At 43.6% G+C, this 24,247-nt stretch overlaps 1 protein-coding gene across 4 annotated transcripts in view; it reads right to left on the bottom strand.

The window, feature by feature from the left end:
- si:ch211-207d6.2 (sickle tail protein homolog) overlaps nt 1-24,247 on the bottom strand; it is a 61,176-nt gene that overhangs the window by 1,465 nt on the left and 35,464 nt on the right. For 3 of the 4 annotated variants that reach the window (XM_053486561.1, XM_053486563.1, XM_053486564.1), the window contains 18 exons: nt 20,949-21,099; nt 19,210-19,408; nt 18,247-18,340; nt 11,876-12,531; nt 10,844-10,948; nt 10,689-10,729; nt 9,806-9,963; nt 9,547-9,722; nt 7,468-7,598; nt 6,872-7,019; nt 6,400-6,742; nt 5,844-6,024; nt 5,002-5,252; nt 4,408-4,572; nt 3,901-4,020; nt 2,725-2,772; nt 1,035-2,627; nt 489-611 (listed from right to left, as the gene is read on the bottom strand). In XM_053486561.1, coding sequence (XP_053342536.1) covers nt 489-611; nt 1,035-2,627; nt 2,725-2,772; nt 3,901-4,020; nt 4,408-4,572; nt 5,002-5,252; nt 5,844-6,024; nt 6,400-6,742; nt 6,872-7,019; nt 7,468-7,598; nt 9,547-9,722; nt 9,806-9,963; nt 10,689-10,729; nt 10,844-10,948; nt 11,876-12,531; nt 18,247-18,340; nt 19,210-19,408; nt 20,949-21,099 — 4,683 coding nt within the window. The remainder of the gene's footprint in view (nt 1-488; nt 612-1,034; nt 2,628-2,724; nt 2,773-3,900; nt 4,021-4,407; nt 4,573-5,001; nt 5,253-5,843; nt 6,025-6,399; nt 6,743-6,871; nt 7,020-7,467; nt 7,599-9,546; nt 9,723-9,805; nt 9,964-10,688; nt 10,730-10,843; nt 10,949-11,875; nt 12,532-18,246; nt 18,341-19,209; nt 19,409-20,948; nt 21,100-24,247) is intronic. The other variant, XM_053486562.1, reaches the window with a different exon arrangement.

Here is a 24,247-nt window from a genome sequence, read left to right on the forward strand (position 1 = left end):
TTAACAAAGGTGTAGATGTGTATAATGTGTATAAATAGCTAGCTGTAACACAGCAACCAAATGTATTTGGGTCTTGCTGGTTAGATATGTCAAAGGCAACATAAAAACAAAAGCAAAGTTGGCACTTCACAGGAGCAGAAAGCTAACATATTTTGCTAAGTGACTAATCCCACCTCTCTCCAAACACTTTTCAATTCTTTGTGTGTTAATCTGTGAGATTGTGTAACATGTTTACGCACATATATAAACTTATTTACTTTTTTATTTGGCTGATGCTCTCATTCAAAGCAACTTACTCTCTAACTGGGGCATTGAAAGTTAAGCATCTTGCTCAAAGATCCAACATCTTAGTGCTAGCTGTTGAACTATCAACCTTCTGGATGGGCAGCTCAAGTCCCTAACCACCCTTCACAGTAGAGGCGACTCTTAACGAGATGTCAGGAACCTACACACGTCCTGCTTACAGGTAGCATCTACAGTAAAACTACCTGTCGGAATTGGCTCTGGGAGTCCTGGAGCTTTGGTGGTTTTGGAGGTTTTTCCGCACTTCCTGGTTGTTGCCGCGATCTGGGCGGAGCAACCCGAATTGTAGGCGAGGAACCGCTGGCGTTCTGTAAACAAAAAAGGCAAGGGAAACAAATCAGGGATGAGCTAATTGAGCATGCAAAGGGTGAGAGAAGAAAATACGTGGGATTTTCAGAGAACCAGGATAGTACAGCCAGCATGCTGAACCCTACATCATGCATAATCAAGTGATCGATCACGTCAAAGATCAAAAGAAACCAGTCGGATAGGAAATACCGTCACCATGTCAAAAAGCGAAGTAGTAAAGACAAGAACAGCAACCCAGCAAGACTCTAGAAATCATTACAAATCGCACACAGGACTGAACATAGAGGGTTCCCCGCTGCAAATCCACCCCACAGGCACCGAAACACATTCACATTGGATTAAAGTCAGTGGTTAGAACGGAGGAACCTGAGAGGCAAACCCAAAGCACCGAGAGGCAGGCGAGAAGGGCTGAACCGAGAGACCTGTTTAGTGTCGCCGGAGGAAGGAGGCTGAGGAGTTTGGACTTGCACTTTAGGCTTCTTTAGCTGAGGAGGCTTCTGAGGTTTTGGTCCAATAGGAGCTGGTTTCTTCGAAGGACTGCTTTCTGTCGGCGCCGTTTGGTTCTCTGCAACTCTTTTGACTTTCAGGTCCTTACAAGCAGCATCGGGGGACAGTCCAGGGTTCATGTTTGTGATTGTTGTTTCTAGTTGTTTAATGGTCTCCTCCAGGCTGTCTAAGGTTTTGTAAGCAGTTTGACAAATCTCATTAGTCCTTCCTGCAGAGGGTTGCTGGTCGATGGTCTGGGATTCGGACGGTTCATTGGTAGAAACGTCAAGATTGGTGGAGTCTATACTGGATTTAATCTCAAATCTCTTGGCTTCTCTTGCTTCCTTTAGTGTGCCATCTGGTTCCTCCTCATCCTCATAAACCACCACCTGCAGAGTCTTTTTGCCTGTTTTTGTACCAGTCCGAAGGGCTTGCCCAATGGCAGCCAATTGCTTCTTGGGGAACTTGAACTTAAACTTTTTTTTAGCTTCTTGCTTGGCGTCCCCAGGGAGGTCTGCTTGGGATGCATCCTCTGACACTGCAGAAGAGCACTCACTAAGGTTCTGGTGTTGGCCAGGCACTTGGAGATGATTACCCCTACCAGTACTCTCTAATTTCCTGCTGGTCTTGTACTGATTTTCAACCCTATTCTTGGCCGCCTCCTCTTCATTTAATTCCTCAGTATCCTCAATGATGCGCTCCTTTGAGAGCGTCCTGTCCAGCTCTTCTTCACACTCGAAGATGGTAGATAGACGCTTGTATGCCTGTCGGATGTCCATGGGCTCGTCAAAGACGATGATGACTGGTTTCTTGCTGTAATCCTCACTATAGTCTGGGGTGGACATGGACTCGTCCGTGCCTACTTTAACAGTTTCAACTTCTTGTTCCTTGGAGCTCACTAGTTGCTGGTATTCCCCAGTGGACAGAGCCTGCACTTTAGTTTTGGTGATCATGAATGCAATGTTGTCAGATGGAGGAGGAGCCTCTTCTTCAGGAAGGTCAGGGCTCAAGCTGGTTTCCTCTGTGTAACTGGTTCGACCCCTGGAGAATCTCATTACCACCTGCTGCTTGGCTTCTTGGTACCTGGTTTCATCTGAGAGCAGCAACGTTTCTGGTCGCACCAGTGATTTAGACAGTTGAACATCAGGTCCGCTGCTGGATGGTGTCTCAGAAGCTTGAATAAAATTTTCAGAAGATGCCAACACTTGATTCTCTGGCTTCTCAGATGATTCTTTCGGAACCTTTGCTTCGTCTCTGGCACTGCTGACGTCCTTTTGAGTTCCATAAAGACTTACATAAGTCATCTTAGTGTCGTTTGACACGTTCTGGGTTTCTTCTACTGCTTTAGGGGAATCTAATGTCAAGTCAGACGGCGTTAGTACGTTTGGCTGTTGGGTAAAATCAGGAGAATTCGGATGCGCCACCTTAGACGAGGAAATGGCTCCTTCTCTGGGCTCGTTTTGGGCTTCAGATCCTCCGAGTGGATTGTCGCTGGATGCTTTTGCAGTGCCAGTGATGTAATATATGACCTGATGATGATAAACAGATGGAGATTTTGAATGAGATGTAACACAACTTAAATACACATTGAAAGAAATAATGGCAAACTAAGTCAAATGTTTTTACCCCATTTCCAGGTGAAGGATGAGGAGAGAGTTTTCCATCTTCTGTGTTCTAACATTTTTAAAGACAGAACGATATTTGCAAAATCTCACATTTAGCATATTGACTTAAGCACATAATAAAACGATGTTCAGGAGCTTTATCCAGTTATTCTTGGCAGAAATCATGCAAGCAGCCTGAGAAATGAATGTCTAAAGAGGAGATGAGACATGAATTAATCCTAGATGAAATTTAAATGTGAAATGTTTTGTCATGTTTTTAGGTTGTTCATCAGATAAGACCCTAATGGGAAAGAAATGTATGTTAGCATTCCAAGAACACCTAGGAGATCAAGTTTTAGAAGATCACGTTTAGACTTTCACACAAGAGACCTGCAGAAATGACCTAAGTTATTTATATTTCTCAGCGCCTGAAAAAACGTTTCTTTGATGGAAACCAAAGTAAGAATGTGTGTGTGTGTGTGTGTGTGGGGGGGGGTTATTTCTCGCTTCCGTGTACTTTTGATACTTTTAAAAATCAAAAGTACACAGCTTGTGCTCCTATAGTTATACAAAAATCTCTCTCTCTCTTTCTCTCTCTGTTTTCCGAAGATTGTGAACGTGCTGTTTTTGTCACTGTCTGCACCCAGCAATCCCACTGATTTCAAGCACCCGTTACATTATCAGGCTGGACGGAAATGCAAGTCGCGCAATTACTCATAGCAGTCAGCAGGCGGCGAAATTGCCGCTTTAAATGCTACACACCACTGTGGTCCAGTAACGCAACCCCATGCAGAATTGTAGTGAAGTAAAAAGTATAGATACTTGCTGTATCTTTTGTGCGGAGTAAAAGTAAAAAAGTATCCTCTGATAAAACTACTCAAGTGAAGAACAGATACGTGAAATATAGTAACGAAGTAAACGTCCTCAGTTATCCCCCGTAGCTCTTTTTGGAACACAGAGAAAGACGGCACAGAATAGATGCATCTTTAGTCCAGCAAACATTTCATGCAGTTAAATCGTTCCTTGTTCCATCGAGCAGCAGGTGTGTGAGAGTGTAAGAGGGGTTAGGGATATCAGTGTGCCACGTGAAGCACTGCAAGCATGGTTAAAGCCAAATCGAGGCTAAGTGTTAGTACTGCTAGTACTGCGCATTATGGCGACAAACAGCTAGAGGGCGCTAGTCTGAACATTCCGTTACCTTTGGGTCATACGAGGAGAGTGTGTAGGCTGGCTCTAGGTCTCTGTCTGGGAGCGGGTGGGTGGTCAGGTCGACAACGTATCTGGGCTCTAAGTCTTTAACCGGGTACTTCTCAAACACCTGGAGTGGAGTGTGTGTTAGCATCACACACTATCTGTCAGTGTGTATTTCATTTCAAGAGCAAGCTACAGTACATGAGTAGGCAAAATCTTAAAAGGTCAACTGTTGTCTGGAAAATTGTGAGCATGTGATTTTTCCACTAGAGGGCACCAAACACCACAATATGTCCCAGTATAAGATGATGCCTGAGGACGGTGTGTTGGTGTCAGGATGGGTGGGGCGCTCATAAACCAAGCGTGTTTGTTTCAGAACACCTCCACCCATCTCTGTGTGTGTGTTTTTCACACTGCCAATGCTGACGCTATACTCTGTCTTACCTGCCTAGACTGGATGTGGCTTGGGTGTGTGTGTGTGTGCATGAGCAGGGGATACAGTACAGCTACTCACCTGAAGTTCTGCTACGATCTTATCTTCATCGTGTTCCTCCTCCTCCTCACGTGCATTGATCGGCGGACGTATACGCGGTTTGGGTTTCAACTCGGGGCGAACTCGCTGTGGTTTGGACTGGAGAGCGACTTCCTCCTGCCCCCCCTCCTCCTCCTCCTCTCGCTCCTGAAGAGAAAACACACTTGACTCACACCGCGCTGGTGTTTACGCTCATGTTGAGGAAAGTCTAAAGTGAATATCTCACTGAACACTGTGATGTAAGCATGTAATCTCACATTTGCAAATGTTTGTGCACCCATAATGCATGTATAACTAAACTTTTATAGTTGTATAACTTGTATAACACATTTTTTTGTGCTCTGCTCACGTCCCAAACTGCATATCATAATATACAGCATGTGGTTTGAGACGAAGCCCATGTAGGGGGTGGGGGTTTGTGTAATGTACAGTATACTTGGAAATTAGTCTACCGTCGTAAAAAATAAAGATAAATGTCCAGGTCACAGTTGTGCCTGAGTGACAGTGTAAACCTCTCTACGCTCAGCGTAGTGTCTGAGAATGTGGTTAAACAAGGTCTCTCCCTCTTACACACACCTGAGAGGAGGCGGAGTCCTTGCGGGTGGTGTAGATGACCTCACCAGAGCGGCCGGTCGTCAGTCCCGTCGCGGAGAGTTGGGGTTTGCGGGGCGGAGCAGGGGGAGGAGATTTAATTGCCGCATCCTGATTGGCCGCCGCCCGGTCCACGCTGGCCCTGTGAGGCTTCTCTAGAGGAGGAGGTTTAGGAGCACACTCCGAACTGGTTTGGACCGGTTTATGTGCTACCGATTCGGCTGGAGCGGTGGCCTCTGTTTGTAAACGAACAAACGGAAATAAAAGTATGTTGAAATCACATTTCTGGGTCACGCAGAGGCGGAGCTTAATTCAGGAAGGCGTGAGGGTTTATAATCACACAGTGACACAACGTTACACTGACCATTAGAAATACAACCCAGTGATCACCGACCCGATGGGTAGCACAGATTTAAAGATTTAAAATGTTTACCTTGTATAGAATGACGATTTCGTTTATTAAAAGGAAAAAGCTGTTTAAACCTGCCTGGCCCGGTGTGAATAAGTAATTATCAGCAGTTAATAAACTTATTAAAATGATTACCTGAGCCTCCAATAACGAACTTAAAGACATTTCCTGTTATACTGAACTTTCAGTCTCCTAACACACAGTATGAGTGCAGATCAATCCCCGCTATCCGTTATCACCCAGATGGGGATGGGTTCGCTGTAGAGTCTGGTTCCTCTCAAGGTTTCTTCCTACTGCCGTTTTCGGCCTCGGCTTGTTCATCACTGACAATCTGATCATTTTAATTTACATCTGAACTTATTTACATAAGTTTCCTGATTCCTTAAAGCTGATTTGTGACAAGGACGGTTGGACAGACCTGGAGGTGGAGACAGAGGAGCGTCCACTCTGTCGGGCCGCACATACGTCGTGTCCGAGACCTTGCTCTTGTCCTGATTGGTCAGCTCCAGGTCAGGTATGTTCTTCATCAGGTTGGCTTGAGTCTGATGTAAAATCCGCTCCATGTCTGCTTTGTCCTTGGCCTGCCTCTTGTCCACCTCCTGCGAAGAGACACACACACACACGAGACACACCTTCAGAGCTGTGTACACGGACCAATATACTGTACCTGTGTTTAATACATTACAATGATGTGTACTTGAATTTCAAAATCTAAAATATGCAGCCAGAGTCACGCCAGGGTTCAGTAATAACACGAACAAAGAGAGAAATAATAGACAGGAAATAAAGAGTAAAAAGAAAAGAGAAGGAAAAAACAAGGACAAAAATAAAGAAAGACAGAAAGGAAAAGACAAAAAAAATTTGAATCTAGAAGAGTAAATAAAAAAAAGAGACATAAACGTAAGAGAGACAGGAAAGTACAAACGATATCCAAATAGAAACTGGAGCTTGGAGACATGATCTATGTTCCTCACCTTGTCCCTCTCGACAGTGTCTCTTCCACTCAGCGTCTCGTCCCGGATCTGATGGACGACGGCGGTCTCCTCGCGGCTCGCGGGGGTCACCGGGACCACAGCGGGCGCGTCTCGCCCTTGACTCGGGATCAGCGCCGAGCTGCAGGACCTCTGAGCCATGATGGGAGACGAGACGGAGACGAGCTCGCAGTGGGCGGGGTTAGAAGAGGTGATTGTAAAGGGGGTGGGGTTTGACGATAACTGCTGTTGAGGTGTGGCCGAGTCTCGGGTCGGCATCGGGGAATCGGGTGACTCGGGCTTGACGGAGATCGGGTCAGAGTGGAGGGAGCCTTCTGTAGCACATCTGCTCAACACACACACACACACACACACACATGAAAATGACGTGAACATTTTAACACACTCTTGCTTCCATGTGATTATGAAACTACTTAAGAAATGTGTGTGTGTGTGTGGGTGTTGGGGGTCCTACATTCTGAGGATGCTGAGAGTCTCAGTCAGGGCTTTGACCCTCCTCAGCATGTTGTCCATCTTCTCAGGTTCCTCCTTCAGGAAGCGAACCGCCTCCACCTCCATCCTCAAGACTGTGTGCATCCTCGACTGCAGAGCTGGGAAGTCTCCTGATCTCACACACACACACACACACACACACACACACACACACAGACATGACCGTTCAAGCAAACTGAACCAACTTGTTGATCCTCTCAGCTCCAGGTCGTGTTGTGAAATCAAACCAGACAGGAGGGAGAATTAAAGACGGAGGTTCAGAGAGTTCTTGTTCTTCATGAATCTGTTTTCTACAGTAGTTCTTTTCTCTTTCGGTTGTAAAGACGTCCCACTTTCACCTGGAGAAACTTCAGTGCGTCCCTCATAAATCTGTTTAAGTGTATGAAATGTGAATGTTTCATATTCATATGTTTTAGGTAGAAAGAAACGTTAGTGTGGCTCCGTTCCTCCCTGTGATTTACCTCCTGATCTCATCCAGACTTAAAGCATTAATAACAATAAGACCAATGAGACCAATCATGATCAGTTTCATCAGCTGTATCGCGTGACAGCGTTTACCTTTCAGCGTGGCGAGCGCCTCGCCGACCTTCCTCAGATCAACCGCTCCGTCCTCAACATCCCGCAGCGTCACGGGTCTCTGAGCTGAGCTGGAGTTCCTCTTCATCTCCTCCACATGTCTCTCCAGATCTCTGTAACGATCGATGATTCAGTAACATCTCACAACATCTCACTACATCTACTCGCCTGTTGTAAGGCTTGTAGAGCTGCACTCTGTAGGATGAACATTAGTAATGAACGTAGTCCTGCATTATACACAAGTGAGGACAGAACTGCACGCTGTCTGCATTAAAGCGATAGATCAGGGATCAGGATTTATCACAATTTTAAAACACTCAGATTAACTTGTATTATAAACATGCAATGTTAGAATAAAGAAATGCACGACAAACTGGTTAACAGATTAAGCAGATTTATAATATCTCAAAACATTTCCATTTAACAACTGTTTAATTGAAATCTCTCGAATCGGACTGGCACTGCATCCAGATCCTCAGCCACCTGAGCCTCGGCTCCCACAGCTTACATTTTAACTACATTATTCTTGTAAGAAAAGTTCTCCTCAAAAGTCGCTCACAACGTTGGTTTTATCCAAACTTCCATCTAGATGCTTTTTATAATGAAACTTGTCGTTCAAGGTTCATCACACCGTCGTCTTGTTATCTGCATTAAAAGTTCCATTATTACACTCAGCTGGGTAGCCGTGCTAATGGGAAGCCATAATGCTAATGCGAAAACAATTTTCATAACGAAGCAAAGCAACTTAAAATGATTTGTGAAAATAATCCATAGCATCATTTACAGGTTCTTCAGCTTTAAAGCAAGGACACATGCCTTGCGTGTATTAGACTAATAATAATCATCAGATCTCATCTTTGTTCGGAAATTTCAATTAAATTTAATTCGGTAGCATTTCCAATCCCGACGACTTTTACACTTTTACACATTTTGAAAGAAAGACCAAAATGACTTTAATATAGATTAGAACGGCTACAATGTGAGTTATAAAATGTTTATTTACATCTTAGCTGTAAAAGAAGTTGTAATGATAAGATACACGTTAATATCGTTAACACGCGACTTCCAGATAAACACAGCAGAGGACTCCCCCTAGTGGCAGTTATGGAAAAAAACTATTATTTACAACTTTATCCTTCAGTGAAGAATTGCTGAAATTATATTCTGTTAATTAGCGAACCGCAATCTAATACGTTAGAACCAAACATTCTGCACAACCTAAGACTGAGTGATTATAAAAACAAATCATGGACTTTAAAATGTAAAACTAATGAAAATCTAACGATGAAGAGTAAGACTAATGATTTCTTTCTCTTGATCAGGATATTTGAATGAAATAAAGCTCTGATTCGCTCTGAATATCTGCTCGTGTGTAAATCATATTTCTGTACAGTGAACTCTTCTTTCAGTCGGTAAGATTTATTGCAGTGAGAGACAGGCAAAGAGCTGAAACCTGTTTGACACGCTTGGAAATTGTTTACTGTGTGTGTGTGTGTGTGTGTGAGAGAGAGAGGGAGGTTTGGGTGTGTGGGGCTTCAGGTACGAACAACTGCAAAATATCTTCATACAAACGGCAGCACGGCTCAAAACTTCAGCAAACACCAACGTCCTGTCCGAGTCACAGATCAGTGAAGAGAAAAGCTCTGTCCTGCACGCATGTCTGACTTACCATCACACACACACACACACACACAGTTTCTCATGCTGTGATGTGAGAAAATGATGCCTGCTTGCCTTCAGCTTGGGCTGGAGAGGCCTCGGGGGGGAACTAAGCTCCGAGGCAGAGTGACAAATCCCACTCATTTGATTATCAAACACACATGGTTGCGCAATGTGAACCCGTGTGTAAGGTGTGTGTGTGTGTGTGTGTGTGTTAGGAACACAACAAATGGCGCTCTGAACACTCTCGAAACAAACCTGTGATAGGATAATAATAAACTTCATGGTGCTAGCGGTAAACCTGCATCATCACACCCATGTTACTTCCAGCTGGGATGTAAACTCACAACCCTCTGGCTGTGGGCTAACGCTGTGTGGCTAATGTTAATGCTAGCGTCTCACCCCAACTGGAGCAGGACGCTCTCCTCCATGACCTCGTATCTGTGCCTCTCCTCGTCCACCTCCATCCTCTGTTTCTTCAGCAGGTCGTCCGTCACATGCAGCTTCTCGCACATTCTCGCGGTCAGTTCCTTCTCCGCTTGCTTCAACATCGTCCTCATCTCCACCTGGTTCTGCACCTGGACACGACACACCAGGAAAAAGTCAAACACACAAGCAGGTTCTCGAAGCGCTTAAAGCGTCGTGATAGAGACACGCTTGCCTGCGTCTGTCGGATCTGATGGAGCTGCTGGCGGAGGCTGGAGACGTTTCTGCGGAAGGTGGTGAGGAGGACGCCGAGAGACGGGTCTCTGACTGACGGAGACACGGGAGGCTCGGACTGAAGGATGGGACTCTTACACGCAGCCACCGGGGAGACTCCTGCACAACACACACACGCAAATGCCTCAAAACTGTCTGTATCACGTGCATTTACATACAGTATGTTCTTCATTACACACCCCCGTGTCCATATATGGCATCCTCGGCTTGCTCATCAGGGACTATCTGACCATTTTGATTCGTACAAATTCACATTAGAGACAAACTTAAATAATTATTTAGATTGTGTAAAGCTGCTTTGCGACAATCACAATTGATAAAAGCGCTATACAAATAAAATAGAATTAATTTGAATATATGGTCCTCAAGCCACACTCTACCAGGACACGCCTTAATTTTCATATATAAACTCAAGAATATGGGATCGCATCCTTATCTGTGACCTTAGGGCCACGCCCACTCATGGCACACCTATACTTCCATATATGGAATCAAAGCCATGCTTACTTTTTTCTGTGATATTAAAGCCACGCCCACTAAGACCACACCTACATTTCCATATATAGACTTAATGCCATGCTCACATTCTTATCTATGGTTTTAAAGCCACACCCATTTGGGGCACGCCTATATTTCCATATATGGACTCAGCACCATGCTTACACTGGTAACTGTTATATTAGTTAACAGTGACAAAAAGATATCTATGCTAAAGTTAATTAAAAATGATTTAGAAAAAAATACACTCTTCTAATCATTTTTAACTAATTAATGAATTATTGATGGTTATTACAGAGTTGTACATAAAGAGAATTAATACTAACCACCGCTGTTTGTGTCTTGAGGCTCTGAGGTCAATTCCTCACTGAAGTCAGAGAAGTTGTGTTGGTCAGTTTCACAGTACAACCAGCTCTTTAAATTTATATGAACTTGAATATGAGCTTATGTTTAGTTTTTTCGTCGTGATGTTGGAGTGTACCTCGCCGTCTCTTTTCCCCCGCTGGAGTTCGTCCCTTTGAACAGCGCGTGCTGAACCAGACCCGTCAGACTGGCTAACTGCTGCTCCATCACCTTCATGCGCTTGCTGAAGGAAAAGTAAACCACGTTTACCCCAATTAATCCAACACGACCCTCATCACACCCTTTACTCTGACTAGAAATGACTCAATTTTGCTTTAAAGTTTCTAAATATAAGCTAAATCTAAATCTAGCTGACGATGACGAAGTGGAACATTTATGCTAGTTAGCTCGTAGCAATCCTCTTACACACACACATGCGTGAACACACAGTGAGCGGGAAAATGACACAACACTGCCAAAACACCAACACTTTCTTTAAATGTGGTGAAAATGATTAAGAGAAAAAATCTCTACAGCTAAAATTACACGTAGCTAGCTTTAGCTAATGGTGCTAAGAATTTGTTTTTTTTACGCAGCTCATCACTTCATATGCACTTCATAACAAGTGTGAACACAATGTTCACAGCTAATTTATATAAAGATTACGATGTTCATAAAATATGTTTAAATATATTTCAGCTACTTAAAATATTTAGTCTTTGAATGCATTTAAATTTAATTACCGTAGGTGTAAAAGATTCTGACATCAGGTGAGAAAAAATGTCTGTTGATGAACTTTAAATACTTTTCACACTTTTATTATTTAGTTTGCTATATGTAATTTTAGATTATTGGTTATTTAGTGGTAGCCAAGCTAGCAAACTGATCTGGTGTCTGATACTGCCCCCTAGTGACAGGCCACTCAACTGACATCTGGATTTGGCAGAAAATGTGTTTCTACAAACAAAAAATAAAATTAGAAAAAATGTACTTAGTATGTATGTAATTATTATGTAAATTATACTAGCATTTGTTTAGCTAAATTATATACGACCACAAATGACATCCAAACCACGCATCCCAAAATCCTTAAGCCACACCCCCTATCTGTCAGTGATGACCTAAAGTGACACCTAAAGTGTGATGTAACTGAATATGAAATGAGTCTCACCCTTGAGGATCTGCTCTAGGTACGAGCCCCTGGAACGGCCTTTCTCCGTGTAAATCTGCGTACACCGGGGACGTCATGTTCCCTCTGGCCCTCGCTGCCGCCTCCAGCGTCCCGTTGCTCTCCTTCCTGAAAGATCTCCGCAGGGACCCTGTCCTCTCCACCATCACGTGTGGGTTCTGTCCCGGATGGATATCGATCATCCTGACCTCGTTGACTCTGTGAGGCGAAGGGGGCGGAGTTTTCTGAGATTTCGGGCTCAGCGGGCTATTCAGGTTCTCGCTGTACTTGCGCGATTTTTGCCTGTAAAGAGAGTGATGGTGGAAGACGGCACCGTCCGGGGCATCGGACATGCTCAGACGTGTCTCGGGGAACCCGTACGGATCCACGACCTCGTCCGGTTTGACATCCCGACGCTCCAGGATGGCGCTGGAAGATGGCGTGCTAGACATGCGTTCTCTGGGGAGCGTGGCGCCTGCAGGCATGGTGCGAGAGCTGTAGGAGAACCGCGATGGTGAGGAAGGAACGGAACGAGCCAGCGGTGGAGACAAAGAACCCTGGGGACCTTGGATGGGACTCTGGGGTGTAGGAAGTGTGGGACCCATCGGCTGTCCACCGGCCGGCTGCTGTCTGGGGCTGTAAAGCCTCTCACGAGAAATCTAAGAAGAAGATAAGTGAGGTTTGATGTTTTCATTTTAAGCAGTGGCTCTTCCTCTTCCGCTGATCCTGATCATGTTTATAGATTTTACATCAACATTTTATACCTAACAAACAGTTTACAGTAAATCAATCTCGACTGTGGGACCCATCGGCTCACGTGGACTGATCAAAGCTTGTATAAGTCTATATCACAATCTATAGATTTTCATGATTTATAGAAGTGCTATAATATGTGAAAATGTAAAAAATATGATCAATATCTATTAATACTTACACTTTATAATTTATAATCAAACAATCCAAGCTCTAAAAATAGAAATCCCTTTCTCAAAGAATGACCCACCCCCTTCTCTGATAATGTGTAGGATGTATTTGCATACTGTAACATGATTGGCTCTTCCATGTTATGATGCAATAACACCTGCCTGATGAACGTTATTGAAATACTGCACCAAACCAATTGATGTTAATTTTTTTTTACTTAGCAACAACAACAACAAAAAAGAAAGTTATACTAGAATGAACAGTTTCTGTACTTTAATGTAAATGACACATTTTATATTTTTTATGCTGGTTAACTTTGTTTCACCTTAAGATTTTAAACTTTAACCAAACAGACCCTAAACGTGTAAAGACTCTTTGATTCCATTCACAGCTTTCGAGAAACACTGTGTTGTGCGGAACGGGGCTGAAAGTGGGTTCATGTTCATTTGCATTTGTTTACCAGAGAGAGAGGGAGATCTGCACGCAACAGAAAACACACGTGCAGCAGACAATACACACCTCCATGCCTGAGGATTAACCTGTCTGTGGGAAACAACGAGCATCAATAAGACAGATTTTGGTGGAATTAAAGAGGAATTTGGTCTGAAAAGCCGCTGTCCTCGTCACCGGCATCGTGTTCTAATGAAGATGAAAAGAATGGAACTGTGTCCTGTCTGGACGACTCCCCGTTCACATTAATAACCAGGTTTAGCAACTGTGTTGTTATGATTAAACAAAGGGCAGAGCGGGGCACAACAGCGGTTCTGCCCGAACCTGTCGAGGCCAAGCGAAACGCAGACGCCTGCAGGACGATCGGAGCGCTCTGAGTAAACCCCGCCCACCTCTCATCATTTTCACAATCAAAGATATCAGAATGTGTCTGTTCATGCACTCGCTCTCAGACCGCCTCACATCAGACAGCCGTGTCATATAACACATGGGAAACGTTACAGAGTCAGTGACGCAGCACACACGCCGCCTTTAAGACCTCGGGGAGTCTTCGGGTTAACGTGCTGCAATAACTGCGAGACGTCACGGAGCACAAACCCTGCCAATAAAAACCTCCCGGTGCTGTAGAAAAGGCGGCCGAAACTTCATCAACCTCTTCTTTACAATAAACTCGAGTTCATTTCCTCTGCTTTTTATCATTGACATTTAATAAGCATTTCATTTCATAAATTTTTTTCACTTCTTTTACAATATTTTTTTTATTTTTGGAATTTCTTTATTATTTTGATCACTATTATTTTCCTACGCTGTTCTTAAATTTAATGTTTAAAGCTTTTTTTAAAAATATATAATATTTAGTGTTATTGCTGCTAAAAACATTTTTTACAAGAAAGTAAAAATCTTTAAATATTTTTTTATTATACTGCATAATACGCAAGTCCTTACTACAGCTTTAACCGTTTTTAATCTTATAAATATATATATATTTCTCATAAATATTTATGTATTTATATTTCTTATAAATGTTTATATTTCTCCTTGGTTATTTATTCAAAGTTTTTAAATGTAAGAGTTTTCTTGCTGGTTAGCTGTATGCAAATTAGTTGATGTTAGCTCCACCCACCGAATGAACAGCATTTCTTTCTGTAATAAAACCTATTATTATACATATAAAACAAAAGCAAGGGAGAGTCAGTGCCGTGCAGCGCTTCCAAAGCAGATGCATTACCCATAATCCTCGGGGGAAGGCGTGTTGCGACAGGTGCTTAAACTCTAGCACATAAACCATTCGACTAACGGTTCAGGTTTCTCTTGTGAACTGGAAACACAAACACACGCTTATAAAACAGCGGGATCGTTAACACGTCAGCGTGCAGGAGAAGCAGTAAAGTTCATGGAAAAATCTCCTGATTCAGTGTTTAGGTTCATCTCAGACACACACACACGCACACACACACACACAGAACCCTGACTGAAGCTGCCTTTGTGCGCTCCAACCCCCTAAAGAGATTTAATCCACAGCTGAACTGCTGAAAGATCCCGATGAAACACTAGAACCAGATGAGGAGTCGTTTAATAGCCTCAGCGAACAGGTGTGGGACGTTAACAAGCGTGTCGAAGCACGTACACGTTTGTCATTTCGCTTTGAAAATGTTGCGTGGTGCTGATGGGCGTGGCAGGATTGACACAAGGATGATAAGTGATGACAGCACGCCATTTACTCTCCTGTAACGTGTTTAATAGTGATGAGAATTATCTCTCTCTCTCTTTGGCTCGGCGTGACTATAAGAGTCCGACTCTCAAAAGTCTCAACGCCATTCCGTCTTAAGCCTCGGAGGTCTCATCAGCATTCCGGATAAAGACGAGGCTGATGTTATGCTTTAGATAAACAATATGCTAAAAACAAACAAATTTAAAAGAAAAAAAGATTCATTTCTCTATATTTTCCTCGGCTGCACTAATGCACTTATCGCAGTGTTTCACTAGAGCTTGGACACCATCAAGGTAAAATCTCCTCAGTACACCAGAGCCATGACCAGACTGCCTGCTTCATGTCTGAAACGCTGGCCTCCCAGGAACTCCTTTAATGGCTCAAGCTAGTGCAAGTGGTCCTGGTGAACGACTGTGTGTACAGTTCACACACACAGCTGCGTATTCTACACAAGTCACTTTTCTTTTTTTTTATCTTCTTCTACCCGATTTTCTCCCTAATTTAGTGGTATTCAATTCCTCCCTGTCACTAGGGGGCTCCCACATTAAGCTACTATCACTCAGTCGGAAGGGTGAAGACTATAACATGTTTCCAGTGAACCACGTGACGCCAGCCGACCGCATCTTTTCTAACCGCTCTCTCCTGATTGGCTATAGAGCCGTGATAAATGTGCGAGCACTAAGTACCCCTCATCCCGCCCCTCTGAGAGGGCTCGGCCAATCAGCTCTCTCTAGACCTCCGGCTGCGAGAGGTTACAGCATCACAAACTCACGATCTCCGGATGATAGGGCGAGCACTTTACCACTGACGAGTCGATTTTCAAGTACTAGGTGTTCCACTCGAACACGGGAAGGAACCACCTCGGCCAGGATCGTCATTCACGGATGTTTTACTGAGGCTGAGAGTCGCCTTACACCTTCATTCACCAGAAACCTCATCCCAAGTCCTGGTTTGACCTGAACACACTTTGTAGAAGTGGCCAAGATGACCATAAATATAAAAAAACTCTAACAAACCACAATTAAATTAACTTTGACACCTAAATCCTGACGATGCTAAGGGCCGCTCTCTGTCCGATGCTAATCTCAATAATGCTAGCATGGCTAATGTTTTAAGTGCTGCATAATTAATATGTTTACAAATTGAATTATATAAACAACCTTAACCTGGATGCTAAATCATAACTGTGTTTTGGTTTTTTCCATTATGTTCTATTTTAGTTACTTAACGTTACTAGCTCGCTAGCTTCCAAGACCCCCCTGTAATCAGCACAACCTCTTTGTGGTGTTTAGTACAGGATGGTAAATACGTCCACACATGCATGAGTCAAGGGACACACTGTGCACACTCCTTAGGCAAAGGTCAAAGTGCATGACCCGAGGGTGAGTCTATCTCACAGGCACACTGTTCCAGGAATTCCAGTTGAGGTTTGGGAATAATGAAAGGAAAATGCTCCAGTCTGACCTGGCACGTCATCCCTGTAATGTAAGAAACGTTCTCGGAGACATGTTGGAAAAACGTCTCTTTGCCATGTTGGTTAATCATTTGAAACAGCTCATTACAGTCCGTTTTTTGCCAAATCAGCATCTGGTTGTGTTGTGTTTGTGTGTGACGGTTTCAGACGGCGAGCCAGACACACACACACACACACACACACACGCACACACACGCACACACACGCTCACTGTTATTAGCTACAATTTGTGGTAACGCCGTGTCCCTAATCGACATCGCTGGCGTCTTTTAACTGCCCGAGCATCAGACACCAGAAGAACAGCAGCCAAGAGCTGAGATCATGTTCATCACGACTTCACCCTGTAATAGTATTTTATTTATCTTATACTGCTGTTGAACTCTGGATTCTGATTGGTCAGAAGGTGTTGATACTGTTTCTGAAGTAGCGCCTTGTTCACAGGGCGCCAGGTGCTGCTTCTCGTGGAGATCTCTAGGGAACAATTATGGAAGGAGTCTCCAGCGTCAGCGCATTCCAACACTGCGTTTATGATCTGTAGTAACATGGGGCTTTTTCTATATGTGTATTTTTTTCACTTCAAGAAATATATAACAAAAATAGTTTGGTGGGGGAACTAATGTTCATATAGTTTATGAAACTAATTTGTTTCCTGATGATCCACCAACCAATCCACCAACACCTAAACACACCCTTCCTGTTTGGGACGAAGAATCACCAAACTGTGTTGGACACTGGTCCTCCAGGACTGGATTTGAAGACCCCTGCTATAGATGGATAAAAGTAAGAATTGTCTTTCATGTAGACGGGAGAATAATCAACTTCATATCGGTCACAGTAACCCAGCTTCATCACACCAAACTCATTCGAACCTCAGCGTCATGGTATTTTATTTACTTATTGTTTGTTTGTTTGTTTGACATTGTCTCAGCCCTAAGATAAACAAATTATCTCCGCTGCTCTGCTTAAACACAGACACAGCTGTACCTTTCTTAACGGGATAAACAAGTCATTATGATATAAGGGTGGAGTCATTGGAGAATGTTTTCCAGAGGTTTCTTGGGGTCTGAACGTAAAAAAAAAAAAAAAATCAGAATTATTCCTGACTTTCTGATGTTCAGCGGGATTTATTTGTTTCCTGTAAGGTGAACTTGGTGGCGCCCAAACTGGATGAAATTATCGTTAACTTGATGTCAGTCATCTCACACACACTCACACACACACACACACACACACACACACAGCCTTCATCAAAATGACACCTTCATCTGTAAACAGTCTAGTATATATATTTTTTGTACATTATTTGTCCTGGTACTTTTTTGCGACGATGCTAACCAATCCACGCTAAGTTCACTCACTTTTCCTGATCGAAGAGATAAAAACTCAAAAGAACTAAAGAAGTCACGCATTTACGGGCAGTTGTGTTGCGCCGAGGGATCTGACGATACGAGACGATAAAGCGCTCCTGTAAAATCTCGACACATGGCTTTCATTAGACCACAAATAACTGCAGGTCTGCTTCCCATTATAGCGGCTTAATCCGCTCCACATGCTAACAGGAATGCTAATGCCACCGTCTGGCCTCCTGAAGGTTTAGGTCACGTTTAGAGCTCGTGAAGAAAAGAAACAGTGCGGCAAAGAATTGACACAAGTTTCCTTTTTGTGTATAACAAGTCAGGTTGATGACATCATCATCATCATCATCATCATCATCAAAGAGTGTGGATATAGACATGTTAGAAGATATTTGTTTAAAGATGTGATGTGTGTGTGTGTGTGTATGTGTGTGTGTGTGTGTGTGTATGTATCACTCACTCTGGCGTCTCCGTTGCTGTTCCTCGAGTTCTGATTAAAAGCCTGATTGGGGTCTTTGTGATAAACCTTCAGGTAGGAGTGCGGCGTGATGCTCCTGAAAAAACACACAGTCACGTGAGAGGTGAGCGCACGTGATTTAGAATCAGAATCATTGTCACCACCGAATGAACCAGAAACCAGGGATTCCGTCACGTGTGAATTAATGCTGCATGTGATATGACATGACGGCGTCTGATCTCAGACAGGATCGCATCAGGCCACGCCCACAGATTACATCATCATCATCATCATTATTATCATCATCATCATCATAGGGATCGACAGCTGTTTCCAGATTGATAACAGAAACGTTCCACATTAAACGTAACTATAAACGGATAAAAAGTCGAATGTGTGTGTGAGGCTGCGTGCAGGCGGTTGGGTGGCTCTCTGTTCCACACCCTCCTCTATACCGTCCCCTGCGGCTCACACACACACACACACACACACACACACACACCAGTCAAACAGGAAAGAAAGAAAGAGAGAGTGATCCGGTGTGTGTGTGTTATTGTACAGAGAGTTGGGCGTGGCTGTTTACAACGTTTAAAAGTTATGGGAGTGAACGTGTGTCAACACACACACACACACACACACACACACCTGAGGCGACTGTCAAAACAGGTTGCAGTTATTTTAACAGACACGAACGTACAGTATGAAAACGCGAACAGATGGTCTATTTCGGCTGGGCGTGATCGCCACGTCCCCCGTACAGTCCTGACCGCGCTTTAAAACATTTCCACATGTTTGGGCCATTAAAGGAGTTCCTGGGAGGCCAGCGTTTCAGAAATGACTCAGACACACATGTCTCTGGCACACGGTGAAAACTTTCTACCTTGATGGTGTCCAAGCACTAGCAGTAGGTACTGTATGTGCTGAGAACTGTTGATGACATCGTTAGAGCTGGGTGTAAAGTCCCACCTGACGTCGGCGAGCTCGTAGTAGACGTTCCTGACGTGGTCCTTCATGTAGATGGCCATGCTGGGCGACTCGAGCATGCTGAGCGTGAGCTGCTGGGGGAAAGCGCTGACGAACAGAGCGCGCACCGTATCCGGACTCGACACCTCGTTAGGCATGAGGATCTGCTTGGTCTCCTCGCCGTACTGCAGGTACAGAACACCTGGAGAGAAAAACAACAACAACAGCCGTCTAACTTAACCGATACGGAGTTCTTATTCTGCAGCACACACAGCTCCAGAGTTCATCGGCTAACCTCGCTAACCACAGAACCCCAGCAACCGGGGAGAAAAACCTGAACGTTATCAGCCGTGAAAAATAAACACATAGCACACGTGTCTCCCATATCGCCATATGAACGGCTACGCTGAAACTGTAAATACTGGCAGCTTGTGTTAAATACCATCTCATCTATACACATTTTAGAGATTATTAAATGATTAAAAAATAAATGATTAAAAACAAGAGGCGAAGGATGGCAGTGCGACCTTTAAAAAAACTAAATACAATTAAATACAAATTTCCCCCTTTTCATAAATATACAGTTGCTTTCCAGGCCATTAATATTTACATTATTCTGACCTTTATTGTATTCTGCTTACGGCGTTTTTTTTTTTTTTTTTTGTATTACAACAAAAATATCTGCTGTAATTTTACATCAATAAAAAATATGAACATATTGTAAATCTTAATAAATTAAAAAAGTCGAAAATGTTGAAAAAAAAGTTCCTAATAAAGCATTCCGATAATACTTGTGTTCATAATAACGGTGCTCATCTCTGTAAAATTTCCAACTAGCCAGCTAACTTTTTTCCTGAGTTAAAAGCAGCGGCTGGACCGACTTTAGAGCTTCGTAAAGAATTTCAGCGGCAGAGAGTAAATATGCAGACCAAACACATCTGCTTAACATCAGTCTGAGTTTCAGGAGGAGCTAAATCCAGCCTTAATGATCAATTTCATGCCACATTTTATGTCCTGAAGTCTAAAGAGTCTAAAGTGAAGCGTGCGTGTGTGTGTGTGTGTGTGTGTGTGTGAGAGAGTGTGATTGGAATGTTAAACTCCTGCTATTGAAAATGAAAATAAATCCCTGCAGCGCGGTGGCCCTGATTCGGCTCGACACCACGGGAACGCCACCCCGCACACACACGGCACATGGTACGATCCAAAACACGGGCTTCTCTCCAACACCAGCTCCTTTGTTGGTGCACGCTCAGCCCAACCCTCGGGCTTCCCCTCGCCTCGGTGTTGTGTTTAAAAGAGGGAGAGGGAGAGAGAGAGATGTAACGGGATACGACTCCTAACTGAGGGATCGCACCAAACCTCCAAACTAAACCGTTTCGAAAAGCAGGCGCAGGTTTTTAGTGTGGAAAACTAAATAAATCACCACCACCGCGCACCACGCGTCTGGGAAAATAGTGAGAAGTCAGACAGCAGTTTGGAGAAAATCCTGTGATGCAAAAGTCTATTTAGTAGATTTACATTATTAGAACGTGCAGATCTGACAACAAAAACAACGGGAGGAAAAGTTTCTCATCTCTAGAAACTATTTGAATAAAAACAAAACAATTTTTTTTTTAAAGACATAAAACCGAGACCTGTCGCCTACAGTACAGTCAGACAATCAGATGATTTTTTTTTCTCCCCGACTTCTCTATCTCTGAACTGGAGAAGGTGTGAATATCGGAGAGAGTGAGCGGTGATACCCAGCGAGCGCTCCTTGGTCTGGTTGTTGGATTTGACGACGGGGAGGCTGGCGCGGGTGCGGCTGCCCCGCGTGAACGACGGGTGTGTGTCTCCTTCCGACATGACCGCTCGCACACACTCCTGCTCCCCTAAAACTCTGTGAGTCCTGATCTGGAACAGAAAAAACACACACACAAACACACAGAACGTCAGAACGTTGTTACACCTTGTGTAAAAAAGTCACAATGTTTAAGATGATTGTTAAAGTATTCTGATTATCTTATTACATTTTCTTGGTCCGCTGTGATTTTGGTTTGTACATGAAATAAGATGAGATATAAAATGCTTTACTGGTCTGCGAGCGAATGAAATAAATACAATATAAACATTTAAAAGATTTTCTTTTGTAATACTGTATGTATGACTTATCCAGTGTGGGATTAAAAACGAAAGTACTCGCAGAGATAAATTCATGCAAATTTATGCAAAATGCATAAGAATCAGGTGACGTCCGTTCTTCAAACTCGGGTTCTAGGTGAAGGCACATTAAACAGTGTTCTGCTCCACTTTCCTTCATTGTGACATGTGTTACTGTAGTTGTGTTTCTTTCTTTTTAACTCTGTGTCCGTCGTGCTTCTACTTCAGATATTATATCGAACCTTCGGGCACGAGGCAGGGTACGTCATGGACCGGGTGCCAATCCCTCCACACAATCACACCCTCATTCACACACTACGGCAATTTGGGAACACCAACACCCAAACCTACATGTCTTTGGACCGTTGGAGGAAACCGGACTACAAGGAGGAAACCCACCAAGCACGGGGAGAACATGCAAACTCCACACACACAGAGACGGGAATCGAACCCGGACCCTGGTGGTGCAAGGCGACGGTGCTAACCCACTACACCACCGGGCAGCCAACACCGGACTCATGAATGAAATATTATAATAAGCTCTAGTCACATGACAAAGCAATTAAATATTATAATGAGCCTTTGTCACTCGCTCCGACTTTCTGGTTATTGTTTCCATGGTAACAGCTCATTCAGACGGATGTCTACCGCAGACGCTCCACTGGCCATAAACAGGTTTACAAATAACCAATGAAGTTTTCTAAAAGCAAGCAGATGTTTGTTTGAACATTGATGGAAGGAGTCTCCAGTGTCAGAGGCGGAGCTACTTTCGTCTTCCTATAGTGTGTTTTTCGGTTTTAAAGCTACTTTAAAAAACTTTTCACAACATTAGTGCATTTAAATATAATCATCAAACTGTGTCTTTATTTCTTCTTTTACACAATGTTTCTTTACACGCTTTGAAGTCCTGGGAGGTTACAGAGTTTAACAAACCCGGGACATGATGGGAAATTTGAGAATCGTGTTAAATGCTTTTCTGTGGCTGCAGAGGAGACGAGGGGAACAGAGAGAGAGAGAGACAAAAAGAGACAGAAATAGTTCAGGACATGTTCGCTTCCTCCTCCTGATATTCCACACACGAGGAAATGCTGTCTTGTGTGTGTGTGTGTGTGTGTGTGTGTGTGTGTGTGTGTGTGTGTGTGTGAGTGTGTGTGTGTGTGTGTGTGTGTGAGTGTGTGTGTGTGAGTGTGTGTGTGTGTGTGTGTGTGAGTGTGAGTGTGTGTGTGTGTGTGTGAGTGTGTGTGTGTGTGTGAGTGTGTGTGTGTGTGTGTGTGTGTGAGTGTGTGTGTGTGAGTGTGAGTGTGTGTGTGTGTGAGTGTGTGTGTGAGTGTGTGTGTGAGTGTGGGTGTGTGAGTGTGAGTGTGTGTGTGTGTGTGTGTGTGAGTGTGTGTGTGTGTGTGTGTGTGTGTGTGTGTGTGTGAGTGTGTGTGTGAGTGTGTGTGTGTGTGTGTGTGAGTGTGTGTGTGAGTGTGTGTGTGAGTGTGTGTGTGTGTGTGTGTGTGTGAGTGTGGGTGTGTGAGTGTGAGTGTGTGTGTGTGTGTGTGTGTGAGTGTGTGTGTGTGTGTGTGTGTGTGTGTGTGTGTGTGAGTGTGCGTGTGTGTGTGTGTGTGTGTGTGTGTGTGTGTGTGAGTGTGTGTGTGTGTGTGTGTGTGTGTGTGTGAGTGTGTGTGTGTGTGTGTGTGTGTGTGAGTGTGTGTGTGAGTGTGTGTGTGTGTGCGTGTGTGTGTGAGTGTGTGTGTGTGTGTGTGTGTGTGTGTGAGTGTGTGTGTGTGTGTGTGTGTGCGTGTGTGTGTGTGTGTGTGTGTGTGTGTGAGTGTGTGTGAGTGTGAGTGTGTGTGAGTGTGCGTGTGTGTGTGTGTGTGTGTGAGTGTGTGTGTGTTTCTGAGACCACAGCGATCATGTGGTGAGTTTGTCAGAAATGATTAAACTTTTAAAGGCGAGCTCGTGGAGTCAGAAGCCGAGAGAACGACCACATTTTCCAGCTCTGCGTGCAGGGAAGAGCGGGACGCATGACACCACAACATTCCTCGGGAAGCGAGTCATAACGACTCGGGATGCAAATAACCACAATTACCACTGCTCAGAACTCCTGGGATTATTATTTTTATTATTATTATTACAGTGAGACAAGGGTCTGAGAGTGAGACGAACACACACACACACACACACACACACACGCTGAAACACTTCTGATGATAAAATTACACATTTCTTAAAACTGTACGTCTGTAAATATCACATGATGATGTAGAATTATTTTTTTTTATGTTTACTTGCAAACACACACACACACACACACACACACACACACAAGGTTCTACTCAATCACTCTCGAAATCTGCAGAATTATTCATAATATAGAGAGTAATGATCTGAAGCCTTGAGTAAAGACTTGGACAGGGTTAAGGATTTGGGATTTTTAATCAGAAGGTTCTGAGTTCAAATCCCAGCACCACCAAACTGCTACAGTTCACCCCCACCCCCCACCCCCCTGAGCAAGACCTTTATCTTTCTACAGCTCTGTTTTATCCTGGATTAAATACTTTTGGGATAAAACTGCTAAACAAATGAGCTACAAGTAAACAAGCCAAAAATAATTAAATAAGCTCCTGAGGACGGATGATGAGGAATCACCTGATACCATATTATCACGATACCTCGGTGCCGTTTCGATTTGTATTGCGATTTTATTCTATATGCTGCTTTGCGACAATGCCAATTGTTAAAAGCACTATACAAATAAAAATTTCATTGAATATATATAGATTTTTTTCTATATTATATTTAAATAAATAATTTGTTTGTTTAGACTGCGCCACCTGCAGGATTAAAAAAAACACTGAAATTTTACCAGCTCAAATACAAAAATACATACAGTGGTACCTCAGCATATGAATTTAAT

Source organism: Clarias gariepinus, chromosome 25 (assembly GCF_024256425.1).
Source record: "Clarias gariepinus isolate MV-2021 ecotype Netherlands chromosome 25, CGAR_prim_01v2, whole genome shotgun sequence".
Classification (NCBI taxonomy): Eukaryota; Metazoa; Chordata; class Actinopteri; order Siluriformes; family Clariidae; genus Clarias; species Clarias gariepinus.